Below are 24,392 nucleotides of genomic sequence, written 5' to 3'. Positions count from 1 at the left end.
TCTTTCCTCCTCCTCTTAGATTTCCATCACGAGAATCCAAAATGCACAGTTTTGAATGCCTATGACACACAGGCAGCATTGATAGCACAGCAAATAGTTTATGGCTGCTCTTATCACCGTAGCTGAAAGATGGAGATGAGCTTTGGTTCCTCAGTTTTGGTCTACGGATGAGGAGAAAGCCTTTGTGAATGCCAGGACTTGGGACTTGGGCATGGTGGTGTTCAGCACTCTAAAATGTGCAGGAGTGCATTGATAAAAACATGAAAGAAAGGAAGAAAGACAGCAACATCAACGTGTTTGCATTAGGGATGTGCTCCGCTCCGATTAGGAGCGTAGAAGCAGTAGCGGATTGGCCTGCTCCGCCTTACCCAGAGGCGGAGTAGGAGCGGACCGCGGACCCCCTAGAAGCAAGGCGAAGAGAAGCGACCATTTTTCGGAGCTCCGAGTTCAGGCGGAGCGCTCCGGTCGCCATCTTGAAAACATTTCGCCATAGGATTGCATTGCGGCAAATAATCGCGCATAACTACGTTGTTTTTGAAGCTATCATTCTGGAAATTCTTGTGCACAGAGAGTCGTGGATGGGGGTCATTTTGAGACCACTCTCAACTTTCTGCGTTGTCTGGGTCGCGGGCTATATTTTTGTGAAAATCGGGTCAACCGCGCGGCTCAAACTGCGTTTTCGGCTTTTCGCCCATAGGATTGCATTGAGGGAAAGAATCGGGGATAACTGGGGGGGGGTTTAAGCTATCGTTCTGGAAATTCTTGTGCACAGAGAGTCGTGGATGGGGGTCATTTTGAGACCACTCTCAACTTTCTGCATCGTACGGGTCGCGGGCTATATTTTTGTGAAAATCGGGTCAACCGCGCGGCTCAAACTGCGTTTTCGGCTTTTCGCCCATAGGATTGCATTGAGGGAAAGAATCGGGGATAACTGGGGGGGGTTTAAGCTATCGTTCTGGAAATTCTTGTGCACAGAGAGTCGTGGATGGGGGTCATTTTGAGACCACTCTCAACTTTCTGCATCGTACGGGTCGCGGGCTAGACGTTTTTAAAAAATCGGCGGGAAAAATACCTTTTTCAAAGGGCTGAGGGGCAGAGTCAGCTCCCGGTCATGATGATCCCAAAGTTGGAGGAGGGCATAGGCAAAACAGGTAACTTGGGATTCTGGGAAACTTCTCTTTCTTCATCTGAACGGGCTTTTCCCCGTGTTTTTTAACACAGTAGCCCCACCAAATGCACAAACACAACCTGAAATCATATACTAAGCCAAGAATAAGAGATAGAAACACAGCACTGCTCCCCACCCTAACCTTGGGGAACAACTGAATCGATGTGGTGCAAGGGGATGAGCTCCCCTAGGGCATCTCATCGTGGACGTGCCCCCACTCTCTCCTGCACTGGAAGGCCATAGAGCCTTCCAAAGAGAGTAAAACGGTGGAGCAATGCCTATCATGAGTTGAAGTGAATGGTCACTTTTCAGTGGTGGAGCAATGCCTGTTCTGAGTCGAAGTGAGCGTTTTACTTCTTCTCAGAGCTGTGGCTGTCAGTGTCTTGAACTGGCAGCTACTTCCCCCTCCCCCGGGCACGTCCCCCTATTGCTGGTAAAAGACAGATATAGCCTTTTAAAAAAAGTTCTTCTTGTTGTTTATTGAGCAACACTGCTGCTTTTAATTCCACCCCTCCTTTGTTTATTGATTGATTTATTCCATTTTATATGCATTACTGGCTTATCCTTGGCTCACTTCCTTATGCCCCCAGAAATGCCAGCTGCATGCCTGCCTGCCTTCCCTCCCTCCTCCCCTGCCCACCTCGCAGGGATGTTGTGTGTGGGGTGCCCGATTTTCAAAAATTCGCCAAAAATCAGGGGATGATGGGATTGCTTTGAAACTTGGCATGCGTGTGTATATCCCCATGAGGTGTCATGGTGCCAAACATGAGGTTTCTAACTTGAACAGAAAAAAAGTTGTATAATTTTTTAGCTTTCAATGCAAGCCTATGGGGGGGGGGAAACGGAGCTCCGGATCCGGATCTGGAGCTCCGGGCGGAGCGGAGCGGAAGTGGGCGGAGCGGGGGCGGGGCGGAGCGGCCCGATCCGGAAAATGGCGGATCTGCAAGTGAAGCGGAGCGGGGGGTCTGTGCACACCCCTAGTTTGCATAAATACTTGTAGCAAAATGCTTTTTTTGCATGACATTTTACCAACAAGCAAGCGTAAAAGTGCACATCAGTAAAAACACTACACAAAACAGAATCTTGATGGAATCCTGCCTGTGATCACATCAGATTTGACTTTTTGCAGTGTTTTAGCAATGCAACAGTGCACATGGATAACATTTATTTTATTTTACTTTTTCTCCGGATGGCTTTCTTAATTAAATACAATATGAACAATACAAATATCAAAGATAAAGGGATAAAATTATACAGAGAATGTTGTTGAGACTTTTAAAAAGATGAAACCTCAAAGCCCATTAAAAGGCTCAAGGGGAAAAAAAGCCTGGAAGACTTTTTTTAAGCCTTAACCCAGTGTGAAGAAGAAGAATACAAAGTAGGTGCTAGGTGAGCCTTGATAGGGCAGCTGCTTCTGCAACTCGGGCACTTTACAATGAAAGCCTTCTCTCCTGTAGCCACTAGGCCTTGAAGATGACCTCTGTGTTTGCGTAGGAATATATGGGAAGAACCAATTGTTCAGGTAACAGGGCCCCAAGCTGTTTAGGGCTTTAAAGGTTCACACCAGCAATTTGAATTGGGCCCAGCAAAAAGAGACCAGCAGATACAAATGAACTGAAAGCTGTGGCAAACCGTGTGCTCCACTTTCAGCATTAACATTATTCTCCTGGCTAAATCAGAATTCAGAAGGAGTCGGTATGTAGGTTAGGACAAAAGGAGAAACAATGGCTACAGCTAGACCTAAGGTTTATCCTGGGATCATCCAAGGTTCACCCCTGCCTGAGCACTGGATCCCCTGTGTGTCACCTAGATGAACAGGTTTGACCCCTGGACGATCCAGGGATAAACCTTAGGTCTAGCTATGGCCAATAAAGGAACCGGAGCAGGGCAAAGCCTCTCAGTCTTCATTCTGGACTCCTGGGAGCTAGCTTAGTTAGAAGGGACAGGGCAAGTTTTGGAGGACCTTGGAGATTTCCCATTGAGCCCCGTCTGTAAAAGGTGATCCTGATGGAACAGAAAAGCTAATAGAAACAGTAATAATTTCTCTATTAAGAGGGCTTTGTACTGGTCATCTGATGTGCAATGAAAGATGCTGTCATCTGTGGAAGCTCTCCCTGCATCAGAGTGATGTTGCGAGGGCCTAGTAAGACTGAGCAATAACATAGGTTGGCATGTCTCAGCTTGAGTCACAAGAACTTAAGCATTGTTCTGTTTGGTCAGATCAGTGGCCCATATTAGGTTGGGCCACTGGTGGCCCAACCTCCCAGTGGTGGTCTCCTAAGTGCCCCAGGAAAGTGCACAAGTACAGAGTAGGAGCTCTTAACACCCTTTCCCCAACAGTCTCCTTCCTCTGATAAATCCCAGCATTTGGTACCGTAGGGTTGGATCCAAACCTAATCATACTTCGAGTAGAGCCCTTGAAATGGGTAGGACTTAAAATTAGTCACGTCTGACTTAAGTCCCATTGATTCCAACGAAGTTGCTCCTGGTTTAGGCAAGCGTTTTGAGCCATGGGCACATTTGGCAATTTGAGAAACTGTCACAAAATGGCTGCCATGGGAGGCTAGGTAAAGGACCTGCCCAAAAGACTGAGTATAAGACAGAGGTGCGGACTGAGCCCCAACACAGTAAGCAGTTCATTTGAACCCACAGTTTTCATCACCAACAGAAACCCAGTTCGCAGCAAATTTATAATAATAATAATAATAATAATAATAATAATAATAATAATAATAATAATTTTTTAAAAATGGAAGGAGTAGGGGACCTTGGTGAGTACCAAGAAAGGTGTCTGGGGTTGTATTACTGCCAAGGGTACCACGTTCCCTCCCTACCAGGTCTGCTCTTAAGTATGACTAAGCCTGGATCCAACCCATAATACTTTGGAGCTGTGTGCACTCTCCCCAATTGTAGGGTGAGCTACTGAGTTGAGTTACAATTAGGGTGACCATATGAAAAGGAGGACAGGGCTCCTGTATCTTTAACAGTTGTATTGAAAAGGAAATTTCAGCAGGTGTCCTTTGTTATATATGGAGAACCTGGGGAAATTCCCTCTTCATAACAATAGTTAAAGCTGCAGGTGCCCTGCCCTCTGTTAAATCTGGTCACTTTAGTATAGCTCCTGCACTTTAACTGTTGTGATGAAGAGGGAATTTCACCAGGTTCCCCATATATACAAATGACACCTGCTGAAATTCCCTTTTCTATGCAACTGTTAAAGATACAGGAGCCCTGTCTTCCTTTTCATATGGTCACCCTAGTTACAATGCATGTAGCATAACTCACAGTCACCTGCCAACAGCTGTCTCCAGGCCCAAGTCCTCCTTCAGCCACACCGCAAACAGCCAAGAAAAGGTAAAGCATCCAAATCGTGGTTTGAAGCAGAAGATTGGGGTGGGCAGGTGGTTACATAAAGAGACGGGGTGTCAACTGGCATGAAGAGATCAGTGTCCTGTTATTTTACCACACTTTGCTGTTTAAAAACAACCCAAGTGACAATCAGAAATGTAACAATCGATTTAAAGCAGAAGACCTTGATAGATCAGTTTTAGGTTGTTGTTTTTAAGCGCAGGTCACGTATTAAAAACCATTTGAAATCAAAACATTCCCCACAGCTGCCTAAAAATAGCAAGGGGGTTGGGACTTGCTGGATTTCCTCAGGCAGGGCCTGCTATTCCACAGGTTCAAAACACAAAACGTTGGCGAAAAGCTGTTGCGCCTTTTTGTGTCCTCTGAATATACACAAGAGGAACGACACCTGGCATAGCTAATGATGCCTTGTCTACACAGGCTGAGGATTCTCTGGGCTCAGGCTAGACTAGAAAGCTCCATGTCAGAGAGGAACTGGTAAAAACTTGGGTTGAGAGCCATCGCCTCACTCTGCTCCCATAATGCACTTTCCTCATGAGATGGGAGCACATTGCCAGCTTCCAACATCTGGCTGAATTACGTTGTCCTTGAAAATGGAGCCTGGGTTTGGCTAACAGCCAGTGCTCAGCCCGTCACCCAAGTATCCTGCTCAGCCCGTCACCAGGTATCCTGCTCAGCCCGTCACCCAGGTATCCTGCTCAGCCCGTCACCCAGGTATCCTGCTCACAGCCTCAAGAAGGGTTTTGCAGACATTATAGCTTCTGCATTGCCAGAGCCTTCCCCAACCAGGTGCCTTCCAGATGTTTTGGACTACAACTCCCATTAGCCCCAGGCAGTGGTGCCAGTGGTCAGGGGTGATGGGGATTGTAGTCAAAAACAGAAGGGGCCCTGGTTGGGTAAAGCTGTTTTAGGCAACGTCCAAACAAGTTGAAGTAGAATTGGGTGCCTCCAAACTTCTGCTGGAGGCATGGAGTTGACTCTCTAGCCTGGTGGGTTCTTGTTGTTTTGCACATTTTTTAGAAACAGGAGTATATGACGCACACACACACAAGATCTGCATCAGGACTCATTTGAGCCCTCACCTGCTCTGCATTCTGGAGAGGAAATTATGTGTTTCTCTCTGGTGGACAGGGGCATTCTGGGAAGGGAGGAAATGAGCCCTGCTCTGATAACGTTCCCCTAAGCAAACCGGAAAGGAGACAGGCGCGTCTTGGTGCTGGGAGGAATGACGTCGCCCTGCCTCCTTGCTTACCGCTGTGTTTTCCCCTCCCCTTTTTCTCTTGCTCTCTAAAGCTAGCACAAGCCCTGCGTCGGGGCTGGGCACCGCTGCCATTGTGGGCATCCTCATCGTCATCTTCGTCCTCCTGCTGGTGGCTGTAGACGTCACGTGCTACTTCCTCAACAAGTGCGGCCTCTTGATGTGCATTGCCGTCAACATGTGTGGCAAATCCGGTCCAGGGGCAAAGGGCAAGGACATGGAAGAGGGCAAAGCTGCTTTCTCGTGAGTAACAGCATGCCTGCCCTCCTCTGTACAGCAGGGGTGGGGAACTTGCTTTAAGTGTGTGTGTGGGGGGGGGGGGTGGATCCACAGGCTGGATGACATCATCACCCCCCCTTTGCTGTTCTCCCGTTGGAGCGGTGGTCATTGCTCTCCCAGCGCCGGCTGGGTCCCCGGCTGAATCTCCCATTTCCACACCTTTATTTATTCATTTATTTATTTATTACACTTATATACCGCTCCCATAGCCAGGGCTCTCTGGGCAGTTTACAGAAATTCTAAAATTGAGATAAAATCAAGTATAAAAAATTTAAAACTCTAAAACACATAACATACACACATAAAGCATTAAACACTCCTTCCCTTTAGGCAGTACAACCTACAGTATGGCAGTGCAAGCGACAGTACAAGCTACCGGGGGGGTGGGGTGGGGGGCTTTCCCAGTCTTTTTTTAACTGGAGATGCCACGAATTGAACCTGTGACCTTCTGCATGGAAAACATGTGTTCCACTGCTGAGCTACGGACCCTCCCCAAAGGGGCATAAACATAGGAAACTGCCTTATATCGAGTCTGACTGGTGGTCCATCTAGCCCAGCGTTGCATTCTCTGACTGGCAGCAGCTCTCTGAGGTCTTTCTGCCTCAAATCCTGTTAACTGGAGATGCTGAGGGCTGGGCCTGAAGCTAGGGGTGTGCACGGACACCCCCCCCCCCGCTCCGCCCCGCGGGCCGATCCAACATTTTTGGATTGGCCCGCTCCGCTCCGCCCATACTCCGCTCCTCTTCACCGCGGAGCTCCACAGTGGAGGCGAGTGGCGCCAGGTAAGGCGACGGCGGCAGAGCCTGGTAAGGGACCAAGGGGGAGGGTGGCCTTACCTGCCTCCGTCCTTACCTGCCTCAAGTGCGGCCTAGACTTCCTGGTTGAACCACGGGCTCAATTGAAGAAGCCGACGGACCGGCAGGTAAGGGAGAGGAGGGGGGTTTTACCGGTCCCTGCCGCTGTCGCCACATGAGTGACAGCGACAGCGGCAGGGCCCGGTAAACCCCACTTAACTTTCCGGCGGAGCTCCGGATCGAGGCGAAGGATCCGCCTTCACCTCGATCCTCTCCGCCACGCTCCGCCGGCCCCCCAATCCTCTTCGCCTCCGCCTTAAGGGCAGGCGAAGCCCCCCGCTCCGCTTCTAATTCGCCGGTCCGATTAGAAGCGGAGCACATCCCTACCTGAAGCTCCCTGCACCCTTTTTCCAGAACACGGAGCCGTACGACAGCCTTGTTGTTACTTGCTTGCCTGGTTGTCTGAGACGCCCAGGCATTCCCCCAGCGTAGAAACCAACCAGGCTGCTGACAAAGGCACGGAGCGCCTACGTCATCCTCTCTCTGGCAGCCCCCGGCGTGTGCTTTTTAACTGGATGCACGGGAGGTCGAGGTCTCCCGCATGCCCAGCATAGAAACCAAGAGAGCTGGCGGGAGGAGGGAAGGATGCGCCTTCCTGCCGCTACCAGCCGGCGGTGTTTCTGTGCCAGATGCACAGCCTGCCCGGTGGCAAAGCCACAGAGCCGTCTGTGCCACCACTTCCAGCTCCACTTGGGTGTTGTATACGGGCCAAGCCAAATGGGGCTCTGCCTCCGGCATGACGAGCAGAGAAACTCTCGTTTCTAGCCTGATAAATGCCGGGCCAGCCTGCTTGCCACTCACACGCAGAGCTGGTAAAGAAGGAACAGGATTCTCCAGCCGCCCCCTTGAGCAAAAAGCAAACGAGTAAAAAAAGGGGGGGCAGGCGAGTAGCTGTGGGGCTCATTTACAAGGCTGCCTTCCAACCACGACCCTTCTCTCCTTCCTGTTTTCAGGAAAGACGAATCAAAAGAGCCTATTGTGGAAGTGCGAACGGAGGAGGAACGCACCCCGAACCACGACGGAGGCAAACATACGGAGCCCAACGAGACCACGCCGCTAACGGAGCCAGAGTACGTTGAGAATGGGGGTGGGGTCAAAGCCTTCCTGGGTGTGTCTGTGCCCCTCGACAAGGAAGCAAATAATAATAATAATAATAATAATAATAATAATAATAATAATAATAATAATTTTATTATCCACCTCTCCCTCTGGATCGAGGTGGGGAACAACACGCCTTTTGGGAACAAGGAATATCTCCACCGTCTCCCTGGGCTGTTCACCCAACAGGCCAATTTGATGTGTATATGTGCCTGCGTGTGTGTGTGTGGACTAGGCTCCACTTCAACAGAAGTGCCGTCGTTGGCAGTTCCCTGTACGCCAACAGGTGCAGGGGTGGGGCGGCGTGCGAAGGGTACTGCAGTGCCGTTTCAATGGTTACGTTCAAAAAGCACCGTCTGCAACCGTTCCTAAAGAGGCGTCAGAAAGAGGTATTGCCTATGGAACGGGATCTTTGGAAGATATGCTCCAAACCTCAAAACGTGTTCGAGGAAGAGCCGAGGTGGGTGCTCTTTTTATACAGTCGGTGATCTCAAGACCCTTGCCTGTCCTTGGAGGTTCCTCCCTGCGGCCACCGTGGCGTCCAAAGGCTTGATTGTTTTTCTTCCTTTTCCTTGTGTGTTAAATAACCGCATGTTGTTTCTGCAGTTGCATTGACTCACCCAGCTGCCTGCCGCTTTCATGGCCTTCATGGTCTATTTCTCTCTCTCTCTCTCTTTCTCTTCCTTCCTTCCTTCCTCTCTCTCCCGCTCCGCCCTCCCCTTCCGCTTTCCTTCCTCACCTCCTCACAGGCACCCTGCTGATACTGCAGCAGCCACCGAGGACATGATGCCATCCGTCACCACAGTTACCACTAACTCGGACACGATCACCGAAACCTTTGCCACCGCTCAGAATAGCCCCACCAGTGAAACCACCACGCTTACCTCCAGCCTCACTCTGCCTGCCACGCCCATGCCCGACTCCAATTCCGTGGCCCCTAACCAGGGCACGCCGTCAAAAGCGGCAGCGGTATCTTCACCCCCGCCCACCTCCACCCCCAAAGTCGCCCCCTTGGTTGACCTCAGTGACACCCCCACTTCTACTCCGGCCCCTGGCAATGTGTCATCAGGCGTCCTGACCAACCAAGGGGCAGTCCTGAGCCCCAGCTCCTCTGCAAAAACGCCCGAGGCTCCCAAGGGTCCCGCTGCTGCCAGCAAGTCCCCTGCCCCACCACCGCCAAACCCCGCTAGCGCTCCAGCCCCTTCAGAGCCAAAGCAGGAGGCCTCCAGCTCCAAAAGCCCAGAAAAGGAAACCACGCAGCCAAGTGCAGTGAAGAGTCCAACAGAGATGGCGAAGAATGCAGCAAACCAGAAGGGTGAGGCGGCCACAGGGGGCGCCACAAACGCTGCTCAGAACGAGGACTTTAAAATGGACGAAGGGACCTTCAAGACCCCAGACATTGATCTGGCCAAGGATGTTTTTGCAGCGTTGGGCACAGCGGCCCCCGCCGCTGCACCCGGAGGCCAAGCCGCTGCTTCCGCTCCAGAGAGTTCCGCATCACCAGCACCTGCGAAGACAGAGTAGGCCTCCCCACCTTAAAACTCCTCTTGTCGTGTGCTGTGTCCCCTTTCTGTGCCGTGCTATGTTTTTTTGCGCCAGTTCTATATGTTCGTTTCAAATTAACCTGGCTGTTTCTCTAAGCGAGCTATTTAACCGTGCTGTTTAACCATGCGCTCACGACTGCAGGCTTGGAATTCAGGTGTCTTGGGTCCATTGTGCCTGCCGACCTGTGACAGAGGTCTCCAGATCTTGTCATAATTATGTTTTCCGCCTTCTCTTTAGTCTTCCCAGCTGCTCCATCCAATTCCATTTTAGGGGACTGAATTGGAAGGGGCCAAGGATGCCATCAACTTAGCTTCTAGGAAGCAAAGTATTTGCTGAGCACTGGAAGGGGGGAACCATCTAACTTTGCAAACAAATGACTAATTGGGGCTGAGGGAATGCCAAAGTTTTGAGCGTGGCCTTTTCCCTCCTTTTTTTGCGAGATGTTCTGCAAGATATCATTAGTTGTTTCGAACGTAGATGACTTTCCTCTAGATGGGAGATTCCATCTGGTGGTTGCTAGGCAACAGCAAAGTGCTTCCTTCCCCCTCTTCCCCAGAGCAAAGCAGCCAGATATGACTGAATTTGCCAGTGGTAGAAGAAAATGCCAACGGTATAGGGGACGGGAGGGGGGCAGTTTTAAGAGAGAGAAGATCCCAGAAAAGGCGCAAACGTAACTTAAGTCCAGGACTGTTTCCTGGGTGGGAACGGAGGGGTGAGAGAATACTGACTAACTCAGGTGCAGAAGCCCTGCTTGGCCCCTCTGAGACATTGAGAAGCTTTTGAATACATCTTAATGACACTAAAACAAAGGGGAAAGGGGAGGCATGCTTCTGGGGAATCTCAGGAAATTTATTTATTTATTTATTACATTTCTATGCCGCCCAATAGCTGGAGCTCTCTGGGCGGTTCACAAAAATTAAAACCATTCAAAGTATAAAACAACAGTATAAAACCATAATATAAAATACAATATAAAAGCTCAACCAGATAAAAACAGCAGCAATGCAAAATTACAAATTTAAAACACCATGTTAAAATGTATTTATAGATTGTTAAAATGTTGGGAGAATAAAACGGTCTTCACCTGGCATCTAAAAGCATATAATGTAGGTGCCAGGCGAACCTCCTTAGGGAGCTCATTCCACAGCCGGGGTGCCACAGCAGAGAAGGCCCTCCTCCTTGTAGCCACCTGCCTCACTTCCTTTGGCAGGGTCTCGCGGAGAAGGACCCCTGAGGATGACCTTAGGGTCCGGGCAGGTACATACGGGAGGAGGCGTTCCTTCAGATAGCCTGGCCCCAAGCCGTTTAGGGCTTTAAATGTTAATACCAGCACTTTGAACTGGGCCCGGGCCTGGACTGGCAGCCAATGAAGCGGGAAAAGGACTGGTGTAATGTGGTCTCGTCAGCCAGTCCCTGTTAGTAACTGTGCTGCCCTGTTTTGTACCAGTCGAAGTTTCCGGACCGTTTTCAAAGGCAGCTCCACGTATAACGCATTGCAGTAATCCAAGCGAGAGGTTATCAAAGCATGGATAACTGTAGCTAGGCTATCTCCATCCAGATAAGGAAACTGAAAGAGCTGGAAGATTCTTGCTAAAACAAAAACAAAAACAGCCCCCTGAATAGGGGTTCAAAGGACACCCCCCCCATGTCTCTTTTAATACTGTTAACGGAGATGGTACTGAGACTGTTCCTATTGTGATCATTATTATTATTACTTCTGTATTTAACTATTTAATCTTACCATTGCTAAAAGTTTAAGGATATTTAATTAGTCGGCACACCAAACGGAAAAGGGGTGAGCGGTTTAGGTGTTCCAAATATCAGAACATTCAGACATGGTTACCTCTGTCAGATTAGCAACTGACTGTTCCAGCTCAGGTCTTCTGCTTTTTTAAACTGTCTTCCCAACTTGTATCAAAAGATGTAATGCGGGGGGAGTATAATATTCATCCTTAGGATGCCCCCAGCCCTCTGCCATCATCACCATGTGTTTATTTTGCGTGGCAGGCCATGAGAACTAGCAGAGCAGCTGTTTTTGTAAAAGGAAATCACTAAGGCAGCCTTCCTCAACCTGGGGCTCTCCAGATGTGTTGGACTACAACTCCCAGAATGCCCCAGCTCTGGGGCATTCTGGGAGATGCAGCCCAACACATCTGGAGCGCCCCAGGTTGAGGAAGGCTGGACTAAGGGAACCTGTGACTAGGGATCTTGCAGGAATCCAGATTGGATGGTAGAGCTTGGTGAGTTTTTGCCAGCTCACCACTGCCCCCCTCGGCTGCCAGCTCCTGGATTCCTGAGCCGACTTGCCTCAGCGTGTGCTGAATCAGGCAAGCTCACGGTTTTCCACTCTCTTTTTGGTGCAAATCCTGATTGGAGCAAATTCTCAGCTGGAAATATTTACATAAATCGCAGTTGGCGCATATTCACGGCCATAAATAGCACAATTCGTGCAGAATTACAGACGTAAATGGTCCTCGTCATGAATGTGCACAAATTGCAGCTTGTGGACAGAAAAACAAAGTTGCGAGCTTTTCCCGTTCACCCAGGAACTGTCTGGCGGCTTGGCTTGCATACACGCCGGGTCAGGCAAAGCACCGGGAGTCCAGCGAGCAGAGTGTGAATAGGACTAGGGGAAGTTTGCCCATCCCTACCTATAATTCCTGTTCTTCTGCCCCCTTAGGGATCTGTTCTGTTTTAAGCAGGTTCGGGGCTCTCTTGCACAGGCAACGTTTCTGGGGAGGTCCCTTCTCCATTTCCAAACGCCACTTTTTGTTGAGAACGGCTTCCAGTCTGTTTCCGGGCACAATTCAAAGTGCTGGTTATGACCTATAAAGCTCTATATGATTCGGGTCCAGGTTATTTGAAAGAACGTATTCTTCCTTATGAGCCTGCCCGTGCTTTGAGATCTTCTGGAGGAGCCCTTCTTTCAGTCCCACCTTCTTCACAGGCACGCTTGGTGGGAACATGGGAGAGGGCCTTCTCGGTGGCTGCTCCGGTGCTCTGGAACTCTCTATCCGGGGAAGCTAGGCTGGCTCCCTTCTTGATGGGCTTTCGGAAGCAGGCTAAAACTTTTGTGTTCAAGCAGGCCTTTGGAGAACAATCCAGCCCTCCATCTATGTTAATGTCTTATAATTTTGTTGTGTATTTTTTAATTGTTTATGGTTTTGTTTCCCCCCTCCCCATGTATATTTTAAACGTTGTAAGGCCGCCTTGAGGCCCAGCATTGGGCAAAAGGCGGGATACAAATAATAATAATAATAATAATAATAATAATAATAATAATAATGATAATAATAATGGCAGCTGCTAACCCACAATGTTTTGGTGATTCTTCCAACAGGAAAACCCCCATAGAAGAAAAGTCTGCGATTCCAGCCACGGAAGCCAAGACAGCCCCCGCGGAAGTCAAGACGGTGCCCAACGAAGCTACACAAACAAATGAAAACGAAAGCAAAGCATGATGGGCGACCGAGCCAAAACAAAACAAAAATTTTTAAAAAAAGATTGACAGAACAACTTCACCTGAGCATTTAAAACACAACACACATCTCATCCCTCTAGTGTCTTTGCCTTTTTCTTTTTTCTCTTTTTCTTTTTTTTTAAGAAAACAAACAAAAATGCATACGACGGGGAAAATGTGTTTGGGCTGGGGGGATGTATTTTGTTCATTTGTTTTTGTTTCGGTAGGTTTGTAGGGAGAATTTTATTTTGTGTGCACTTGCTTTTAAGAAAAAAGGAAATACTTTTCTTCTTCTTTTTCTTCCAAGGATAAGTCCACAATCCCATTAGGACGCCAGAATCCTTGCAAAATATCCATGCAGGTTTTTTTTTTTTTTTTTAAAAAAAAAGTCACAACAGCAACAACTGCAGCATGTTTAGGAGATTCAGAACAGAATTAGGAAGCCATGACTCCGTCAGCTTGGGCTGACTGATACCACCAGTCCTGAATCGTTTATTTTTATACTACTTAGCCAAGTTGAAAAAAACCCCTGTAAACTCTCTGAAGTAAGTTATGTCCCACCCTTTTTTCTTCTGTTCACTTTGAATTGTTCTGTACTCAAAGTGAGTTTGCCCGTCCTGACCGAATTCTGTTCTCCTTTCTAAATCCCTGGGGCTTGATCCCTCCTCAGCGGCTCTTTGCGTGAACTCTTTTGGAATGAACCGGAGGTGCGCACGGAACTCTCAGATGTTCATTTCAATGGAGCATGCGTGGGAGGAGACGTTTTCACCAGATTGTGCCCTTTTTGGTCTTTGTTTAATTCCTATATTTCATTTTAGGAAGAATGCCATTGGGCAGCTTGGGAGTATATATTTCAAACTGCAGTATTCCTTGTTTTTTGTTTTTAATTTTTTTGTTTTGTTTCGCCAGTTTTTATTTTTCTTCCAGTGTTTACAGTCAACAAAATGTTTTTAAAAACTTTTGTTGTGTTTAAATGTCTATGTAAAATAGCTGCCTTTTTTTAAAAGAGAGAGAGAGAGAGAGAGAAAGAGAGAGAGAGAGAGAAAGTAAGTGAATACAGGCTATATAGATAGGTTGACCAGCATGCTTGCTTTGCAAAGGGAGACATTTTAAAATATGGATGTTTACAGTAGGTGTTTCCCATTTACCTTTTTTTAATTATTATTATTATATTATTATTATTTTATTTCTTACTGGAATAAGAAAAATTAAGCAAACTCTTAACTTTGTCCTCCTTTTTATACAGATGGGGCACTTAATGACCAATCAGTGTCCTGATTCAGGGTAGCCTCCAGATAAGCTTAAAAAGGTAACGTCTTGAAAAGCAGCAGTGCAATCCACTCAAAAGGCATGATCCAGCCAAAATTTAAAGGAGTTTGATTTAAATGGGAGAAATGTAAGCCTGGCGTTTCACTCCCCCATTGAAGTCCATGGGACTTAACTCTGCCTGGATTGTGCCGAAACAGTTTATCTTGCCTTCTTACACTCAAAACTGCTACTAAAGTGACCCTAAACCGATTAAAATTGATCTACCAGCTCAACTGCACGCATGGGGTCAGGTGGAGGCTTCCCTATTCTCAGATAACATAAATGCTTATGTTCTTCCCCACACTAAAGGAAACAGAGCATTCAAACATAACTCCCATGTTCACAGTTTTGGGATGTGTGGGGGTGGGTGGGTTAGAAAGGAATTTCTTTTGCTTTTAGTGAAAATTTCTCCCCAAATTAAATCTATTTGAGAATGCAATATTAAGTTAAATTTAGTGGCCAGTTAATCAAGTTGAATTATTTCACAGGTTGAGGTTGGTAGATTTGGCACAAAAATCAATCTCGTGAATGTTCTAACTTGAGATGAGGCCACTGCTTACCACATCCTGTCATAACACCAATACTCAAGCAGCTTCCATCTTTGGAAGGTTGACAGCTTTCATAAGACAAATGCAGCACACCAGATTTGCCCGCCCCCCGCCCCGCCGCCCTGCCATTCCCCAAACCCAACCGGTGGTGGCATCACCCTATTGCAAAATAAAAAGTTGTGTGAATTGACCTTGCCAGTTACGTTGAAAATTTAGACTAGTGGGAAGGAGGTTCCATTGAGATAAATTGGAGCACAATTCAAGGTAGTATGTTGTGGGATGGGGTCTAAGAAGAGCAAATCTATCTTAAAGAATGTATTGATTGTGCTGAAAAACTATAGCCTTCAAAAGACTTTCTCCCAAGGAAATGGTTTAGGATTTGCTTTGGATATTTCCAAAGTGTTTTGTGGACCAGGCTGATGGGCTAACCATGGCTCAGTTTCAGCCAGTACCAAACCTGTCACTAAGATCAAACTCCAAGGTCAAAATGGCTCCCACTGTTGGCTGCAGCTTTGATGGGCGCCTGGTCAGATTCTTGACAATGGAATGTGAGACCTTTAAAGCTTCAGTGCAGGACGTGTTTGTTCAAAGGCTTACATGTGTAGCATATGAATTGCCAGCCTGCTGACTCCCATTCAGCTCAGTGGGACGTGCACAGGAGGGTTTCCCATTGCATCGTGTCCGTGTGTTGGCTTACCAAAATCAATGCGCTTAGATCTAAAATCGTGCCTGAACGTTCTTTGGATAACTGTGTTCAACCCTTTGCAAGATTGGAGGCCTGTTAATGTGCAGAGTTGTGTGTCTCTATGCGCTTTTGAACATTTTGCCCTTTTAGGAAAGAAGTCGTTGACTTCAATTTATGCACCTACTCAGTGGTGGTGCTAGGTCAGGGTCAGAACTGCATACAGGAAATAGACTCGTTGTTTTTGGAAGACACCGTCTTCCTTTCTCTCTCCAGGAATCCCTCCCTAAGCTTAGCCAAGCCCGAAGGGAGGTTGTACAGTCAAGGGCTGGTCTCAGAAAATAAGTTTTTTGAAAAATATTACCCACTCTTCCTTATTTAAAATATATTACTGGAAACATGGTTTTCTTTCAGTCTAGGCAACGTTTAAAAAAAGTAGTGATGCTGATCACTGAGGGGACTTGGCATAACTTTGCGGGGAGGAGGCAGGAACGGAGTCACGTACCAAGTACCGTCGTTGTGCAACCCACATTTATTTCATTGAGTCTTGTGCAAAATAATAATAAAAAAAGCCCCATTGGAGAGCGATCGAAATGAATTAATTTTGTGAACCGCCCAGAGAGCTTCGGCTATTGGGCGGTATAGAAATGTAATAAATAAAATAAATAAATAATAAATAAATAGTAAAGATGTTCATGGATTGCTCCTTGGTCCAAAGCTCCATGTGGCTCGGATGCACTCCCAGAGCTCTGCACGAGCAGGGGTTTCCCCGTTCACTTCAGCTTTGAAGGGAGCCCCGTGCATGTGACGGGGATTCACGCTCGAGGTTTTGAAGTGAATGGGATAACCATGGTTTATTCTGGGCTCTGCATGCGCATACATGCAACTAAACCATGGGATTGGGGTTGTCTTTCGCCTCTCTAGGGCAAAATTCACCAATTGTCTATTAGACAAATAGGACCGTTGCCCCCAGCTGTGGACTCTACAAAGTTGTTAGGAAATCTCCAGTAGTTTAAAAACATACACATGCAGACAATCGTCTTACCTGGAAGGTTTGGTTTTGCTCTGATAAGTCAAAGCACTTAGCAGTCTGATTAACTCTACTCACCTGAGTTCTCCTGTTAAACATCCTAACACTAATACTCCTGTATCACTATATGAGACTAGGATCAGGTGTTCTATGCTGGATGAAGCCCAGAATTCACAGATTTATGCAGTGGCCTTTCCTCTAAAGCTACGTCTTTGCTGTTTTTTAAAAATTGTACAAATGGGAATTTGGGGAAACGGGTGTAGAAATGTGGGAGACCAGCCCTTTGTATAGAACTTTTTTTTTTCAATTTTTTTAAAAAAATAATTTCTGCAAGCTTGTGCACTGTGGGTGCGTGAATATCTTAGTGTGAAATGTGTTTTTGTCATAGTATCAAAAATTTTAAAATCAGAAAAAAAAATTCAAGATAGTTCGGATGTGGAAGGTGTAGGGGGAATAGTTTGGGTGATCGAGAGAAATCCAAATGTTGAAACCTCGATTTCAGGATATGTAAAACGAAGAGAATTCAGCTGTTCTCAACCGAAGAGTAGCCTTTAAATAAATATAAAACCTGCGAAATTGAATGTGATATATAACATTCCTTTGCGCTAAGGTCACGGGGGCCAAAGGAAGGGAGGAGACTGCAGTCCGGCCTGAGCAAAATGGAGCCATTCGTTTTAGTATAATAATCTCACGTACGCAGTCTTTCAATGTGGCATCTCTCACTTATAATTTCTGAACTGTGAAAAATAAAGAGTCTTGTCATTTTGCTAAATGTGGGGCAGGGTTGGGGATTACTTTTTCTGTTGTTGTTTTTGTTTTCTCTTCCACTCCTGGGGGTGGAAATGGAGGCTACCTTTATATCAACACACACATAACACCCATTTGCACGTGTCACACTGATCCTCCTTGTAGGCAGCTAGGAGAGGGTGGCGTTGGGCCCTCGACTGTGTACCATGGGTGGCCTTTGTTTATGAAGGTGTCATTTGGGTGGGTGGGTGGGTGGGGGGTTAATTCTAAAAGGAATTTACTTTTTAAAAGGTTGTAAATATGGCCCCATTAAGTTCTCACATGGGTTTTTTCTCAGGAGGAAAGGAATGGCCGGGGAAATAATTATTAGGAAGACAGCAACAATTGTGTCCCTGGGTCCCTAACGCCTGGCCGCCGTGAGGATCTGTTTGCCTGTGCAAAATTTCGTTACCAAGTTTTGCAAATTCCGTCTCATACCTCATACATTATTGCTCCTTAAGCACTGGGTAGCTAATGGGAGGCAAAGTTCTGCCGTCATCCACCAATAAGTTCTCCCATGTGACTCACCCCACACTTCACTTAATTGGGAGTGATGCAAGTGAAGTGTTTTGTGAATGGACTCCCTGTGGGAACTCATTCAGCTAGGCTGAGGTTGCCTTCCTTGAGGCCTAGCAACCAGGTGGCCTAGCAACCAGGTGGAGCCTAAACTAAAGCCCAGTTGATATCACTGGAAGGTTCCCATGGGTTTCAATGGGCCGAGCATTGCTAGACAAGGGCAAAGTCTCATGAGCCTGGAAAGAGCAAAGAACCAACTAAAAATGGCCGTCACGTTGCCTCCTTTTCCTCACAAGGCTGGCATTCCTCACCATGGTTGCCGTGTTGTCAGGGGGCAGCAGGTGCTGTGTTAAAGAGTTCTATGCCTGCGGGCATCCCCTGTTTGCACCTATGACACACCTTTGCTGTCCCGGGTCTCATACATGGCAACCTGTACTTCTCTGCAGATTAACTCTTGAGAGCATGTTGCCTACTCCTCCTTTGGCAGAGAAAGAGTTTTTGTTTGGGTTTCCTCCCCCCCTTAAATTTAGAAACTGTGTTCCCATTTACATTTTTTTAATGGAGTCTTCACATTAGTTTTATTTTTATATCTGTATATTTTATTTTTCAAGCGTACACAAAACCTTTGAAGAGGGACCAACAATACACTGTTTACAATGTGTATATTTATATATGTATGTGTCATACATATATATCTTATCTAGCCACCCAGCTTCTTGTAGTACAGTAAACATGTATTTCATGCAATGTATTAGGGGGAAAAATAGCACATTCTCTTGCTTGATTTTTACCACGGAGTTTTATTTTTTTGGAACTGTTTCATTTCCCTCCCCAGCTGCTTCTTTTTCCCCTCTCCTGTGGATGTCTTCAGACCCCTGGGGTTCATTTACGCAATGGTGATAGTGGTTCTCAGTCCTCCATTCACATCCCTACCCAGCATTCCCTGTTTTAGGGGCCTTCTCTCTTGTTATAAAAAACAAAACAAAAGACAAAAAACTTTTTACCGAGTGAAACATGGATACCACCTTTATTTCCATTCTCACCAATGTAAATACTGATACTAACGGAGAATTTTGACTTTGCATTCTGTCAGAATACTTGTGTTCAAATAAAAATTACCAAAAAAAGAAGTTTTTTCCCTGTTGTCTAGCCCTCTATTGTAGTGATATTAGTGACTGTTTTTGAAGCCTATTAAGCAAATGTTCTAAATGGGTCTTTGTCATTTCCTGGCAAACCATAGCTCAGGTAGGAGAGCACATACTTGGTGTGCAAAGGATTCAATCCCTGGTGACAAGTCACTGGGATCAAGTCACTGGGGCTTGGGAGGTCCTTTCTGCCTGAAACCCTGGAGAGCCACTGCCAGACACAGTAGATGATACTGGGCTAGATGGAGAAATCTGTCAGGGTTCCTTCTGATGGCCTGGACCCCCTGAGCAACTCCTTAAAGATCTTTTGCCTCCTTAAAAGTTCACCTTCCTTCCTCTTCCTAATAATGTGGGTTGTAGACATGGGGTGACACTCTAGATACTTTAAGTTTAACACAACAGTTTACTAGTATATTAAAACAAGCAAATTATAATTAAAGGTTATTAGACAGCAAAGCTGAGTGATCCAAAGGTATTAAAAGAAAATAAAAGTTGCAAAAATGTAATTCCTTTACCCTAGCTGCATTTAGGTTTCTCCAGCTACTGCTTCCTCATGCTCTCGCCCTTTCCTGCTTCCTCTGGTGGGTTCTCTCTCTTCTCTTTTTATATCCTCTTCTCCCAAAATGGAAAGTACCATTTCAACCATGAAAAAACAAAAATTAACTGGGAAATTAAGCTACTCCTCTCAAGGACACTCCCTTCAAACAGAAAACCCCACACCTCTAAGGCCTGACCTTTTTATTTTCCCTCTGTAGGCCTCAAACCTTCACAGATAGCTTCGTACATTATTATTATTTATATAGCACCATCAATGTACATGGTGCTGTACAGAGTAAAACAATAAAATAGCAAAACCCTGCTACATAGGCTTACATTCTAATAAAATCATTATAAAACAATAAGAAGGGGAAGAGAATGCACCAAACAGGCACAGGGTAGAGTAAAACAAACAGTATAAAAGTCAGAACAAAAGTTTTAAAAGCTTTAGGAAAAAGAAAAGTTTTTAGCTGAGCTTTAAAAGCTGCGATTGAACTTGTAGTTCATATGAATTAGACAGTACCTAAGCTGATGTAGAACTGAGCCAGTAATGGCAGCCCTTGATTGATAATACTTGTACATGGATGTTGTCTACTCATTGTGGCTTTTGGTATTCTAGGAACGTACACAGAAACGGGCAGGAGAAGCACAAGCGAGGGTTGATTCGGAAATCTTCCTTGTGTGCACTCTCATCAGGGGATAAATGGCAGTTGAATGTTGGAAACAATTCCGTTGAAAGGCCTTGCGCTTGAACTGTGAGCAGAGATCTGTTTGTGATGGCAGATTCAAAATCGCAAAGAATAAGTATCACATGTTAACACATTTGTTGAGTGATGAACAAGTGTGTGAATGAAACATCGTCCCTTGGATTGTGAAGTCTGCAGGAAACAGTGCATCTGCCTAAGGCAAAAAATATTCATTTATTTATTTAGAATATTTATATACCGCTCCCCATTGAAAAATTTCGGAGTGGTGAACAAGATAAAATGAAAATAAAAACAGAATAAAACCGTTAAAACAAATTTTAAAAGAAGCAAATACAGAGATTCAAGGCTGCATATTAAGGAAAGGCTTCCTGGAATAAAGATGTTTTCAGGAGACGCCGAAAGGAGTACAAGGCTGGAGCCTGCCTGACCTCCAGAGGCAGGGAATTCCACAGGAGGGGGGCCACCACTCTGAAGGCTCTTCCCCTGGTGGATTCCAATTGGAAGATGGATCTAGGTGGAACCACCAGGAGCAGGCCCTCGGATGACCTCAGTGATTGGGAAGGTTGGTAAGGGAGAAGGCGCGCTCTCAGGTATCCTGATCCCAAGTTGTTTAGGGCTTTGTACACAAGTACAAGAACCTTAAACCTGGCCCGGTAGCGAATAGGCAGCCAGTGCAGCTCCCTCAGCAGAGGAGTTACATGCTGGAAAGGGGCAGCTCCAGACAACAGCCGAGCTGCAGCATTCTGCACTAGCCCCAGCTTCCGGAGCAGCTTCAAGGGCAGCCCCACATAGAGCGCGTTGCAGCAATCCAATCTTGAGGTTACCAATGCCAAAAATGGTGATTTGCTGCATGTGTTTGCAGTTCTTCCAGCTGCATTACTTTTATTTATTTATTACAGTTTTATACCACCCAATAGCCGAAGCTCTCTGGGCAGTTCACAACAATTAAAATCATGAAAGGCATAAAAACAACCAACAATCTAAAAACACAAATACAAAATACAATTTAAAAAGCACAACCAGGATAAAACCACACAGCAAAAATTGATACGGGTTAAAATATGGAATTAAAACAGCAAAGTTTAAAATATAAGTTAATAGGTGTTAAAATACTGAGAAAATAAAAAGGTCTTCAGCTGGCGATGGAAGGAATATAGTGTAGGCGCCAGGCGGACCTCTCTGGGGAGCTCGTGCCACAGCCGAGAAGGCCCTCCTCCTAGTAGCCACCTGCCTCACTTCCTTTGGCAGGGGCTCACGGAGAAGGACCCCTGTGGATGATCTTAAGGTCCGGGCAGGCACATATGGGAGGAGGCGTTCACTTGCATCTATGGGATGTGCCTGTCACAGCCTCTGGTTATATAATCGGGGGAGGCGGGGAGGTTGCCGTTTTGTCAAGCTAAAAGTTCACAGCAAGTTGCTGCTAAGAATACCCTACATTTAAAGCTAACATGAGTTGGATCAGACTTCAGGCTTGTTCCATCGCAAAGCTTGTTTGTTTTTAATGAGGAATAACAGCCTCGCTCACATAGACACACAATCTCTTGGGATATTAAGTTTCTAATCTAAGTTGGCTTCACTGAGCACACTAATCAAAGCCTTTTTTTTTTTTTTTACAAGCTCAATTATGGTGCGCTCCTCATGAGCAAATCCTGGAGGTGAGAGACTCTCCTGGCTGCTGTTCTTTTGAGCTCTTCAGAGAAAGGAGACGGAGGCGGCCTGCCGGAAAGCAAATTGGACGTTTTCAGGCCGGTGGGGGCTGCCTCCAGTTCGTCAAGTGTCGTTGGTGACACGAGGTTGAGATCTCCAGTTACACTGAGCTCTAGCAGTCCATTACTCATCTCTGTCGCAGGTCTGAAAAACATAGTGGTGTATAATTGCATGGTATCGCAGAAGTGGCTTTTGTCCGAATGACATACCAAAAATATAGGAATGGCCATTGTGTGTCCAGCAAACGGCCAAGCCAGCCCAGTGGTCTGTCTTGGACATTAGCCGGCCAAATGCCCTGCTAAATCTGGTAAGCATGATCTCTTTATTCCTAGCATTTGGAATAACCTCTGACCCCTCGGAAAGTTCTGTTGTGAACTATCGTGATCAATAACCGCATCGAGTGGAGCCTGCCTAAATCACTACAGCAGAGCTTTCCAAACTTTTCATGTTGGTGACACACTTTTTAGACATACATCATTTCGTGACACAGTAATTCAGTTTTACTAGCAAACCAGAGGTTAAACTAACCCCTTTTAAGAGATACGGACACATATATAAATTGCAATAACGAAATGTATGGGGACACAACATATCTCATGAAAACCTTTCATTTATATTTTAAAAAATACAGGATTTGCAAGATAATAACATACATTTCCAAGACTTCACATTGAACCAATTTGGTTGAGCTGCGATCGAGCGGCGGTTGAGACAGTGTTCAATCAAAAAACTGGACCCATGGAATTTCTCGAATGTGTCACTTCAGGTGCAGCCACGTCACCGGAAGTGACACGGAATCAGCTGTTTCAACCTGATTATGCATACTGCGCATGCGCAGTACCTGTATGATCCCTCAACCGTGGTGTGCATACACAGGTATGACGGAAGGGGAATATACTAGTGCACCATACTAATCGGCACCTTTGCTGCGTAAAAATGCATGCAAGTTGATATCGCTTATTTCACAGAGACTCAGAGGTTTCTCATTACGTTCGCGTGACACACCTACACACTGCAGCTGACACACTAACGTGTCGCGACACACAGTTTAGAAAGCTCTGCACTACAGAGTAAGGTCATTGGTATGCACTGGCCACTGAATTATAAAGAGGGAACTGAACTGACCAGTAACACGCCCAAGAATCAACCTTTGTGTTACCCCCAGATTACTCTTGCATACCATTTTGAGGGTTTCCCCCACAAGCTGTGCAGGTCCAATAACGCAAAATAACACCCAAGGCTGGAGAATTCCTTGGGAACCTGACTTGTGGCCCATCCCATTCCCACCAGTCTATGTAAAAGCAATAGTACAGGAATGCACTTACGCCAGATGTACTAAAAGTTAAAATGGGGTTTATTTTCAGATGTGGGGGGCAAACGGGGTAGCACAAAAAGGCCAAAGTCACTAGCATATTTTAACTAAAAGCACTTCCAGGAACTAAACTTTAAGAAAGCTATTTCAACTTCTTCAAAAGCGGGGTGAGGGTGTACAGAAAAGCCAAGAAACCATTGTATGGCCATATGGAGCAGGAGGAATCAGGAAAGGGGCATAACCATTTGGGGTCACAGGCCTGAGGTTCAACTTCTGTATCCTAAGTGGACCTTTAATTCTCCATTCCAGGGAGGACGAAACTGCATTTGAGTGCCTTTGTGCCAAAATCATTGTTAGACTGCAATCACAGCCTGTCAGGAACTTCTAGCGGGTAAACCTGCACCATCCAGGTGTAGCCAGTTAAGATTATGGACTGCTCAAAGTTGCCACACAGTTTCCTAAAGTGGGCTGCTTTTTAAAAAACAACAACAAAGAATACACATCTGATTATTTCTAGGGGGGCTGAATTTGCTCTGCTCTGCCCCTCATCTCAAGCCTGTACTTTCAGAGCACTGTGTGGGTTTTGCCCCCCCCCCTCCAGCAGGAAAATTGCAAATGCTCTCCAAAGACACGGCAAATTCTTTACAAAAGCTAGGGTAAAAGTAATGTCTGTAAAGATGCATACTCCATGAGCTACTCTACATGAGTGATTTATTGCACGCTCATGATTGGCCACCCATGAAAGTTTTCAGCCACGAGTATGTCTCCCATGCTTTCCCCGGTAATCTCACTTTAAAAAAAAACCCTGAGACAATGCAGTATTTTAAATAAACATAAGATTAATTCCACCACTAGATGGTGCTGTTACATTGAATTTTATGGAGCATTACCAGGAGGGGAAGTTTCCAACTAAACACCATGTGATCACCATTTGAAGGAGCCCATTGTACATGTGGAAAGACACAACTCAGCCTGGTAAGGATGAGTTTTCCCCCTTAATGCAGAGATACCCCATAAGTAACATTTCCTACATTATGCTCTGGCACTCTATATTGTCCTAGGCAGCTGCATCCAACTGCAGCT

At 46.1% G+C, this 24,392-nt stretch overlaps 1 protein-coding gene across 5 annotated transcripts in view; it reads left to right on the top strand.

Moving 5' to 3' along the window:
- The window catches only part of NCAM1 (neural cell adhesion molecule 1), a 231,289-nt gene extending 218,049 nt beyond the window's left edge, over positions 1-13,240 (top strand). For 4 of the 5 annotated variants that reach the window (XM_063139154.1, XM_063139157.1, XM_063139156.1 and 1 more), the window contains 3 exons: positions 5,831-6,038; positions 7,882-7,998; positions 12,912-13,239. In XM_063139154.1, the coding sequence (XP_062995224.1) occupies positions 5,831-6,038; positions 7,882-7,998; positions 12,912-13,032 (446 nt within the window). In that variant the 3' untranslated portion in view covers positions 13,033-13,239. Of the gene's footprint in view, positions 1-5,830; positions 6,039-7,881; positions 7,999-8,775; positions 9,547-12,911 lie in introns of all 5 variants that reach the window. The other variant, XM_063139160.1, reaches the window with a different exon arrangement.
- The last annotated feature ends 11,152 nt before the right edge of the window (positions 13,241-24,392 follow it).

This window comes from Elgaria multicarinata, chromosome 12 (genome assembly GCF_023053635.1).
Source record: "Elgaria multicarinata webbii isolate HBS135686 ecotype San Diego chromosome 12, rElgMul1.1.pri, whole genome shotgun sequence".
NCBI lineage: Eukaryota > Metazoa > Chordata > Lepidosauria > Squamata > Anguidae > Elgaria > Elgaria multicarinata.
Note: the sequence above shows the minus strand (reverse complement) of the source record. Positions and strands in the feature narration are given on the sequence as shown.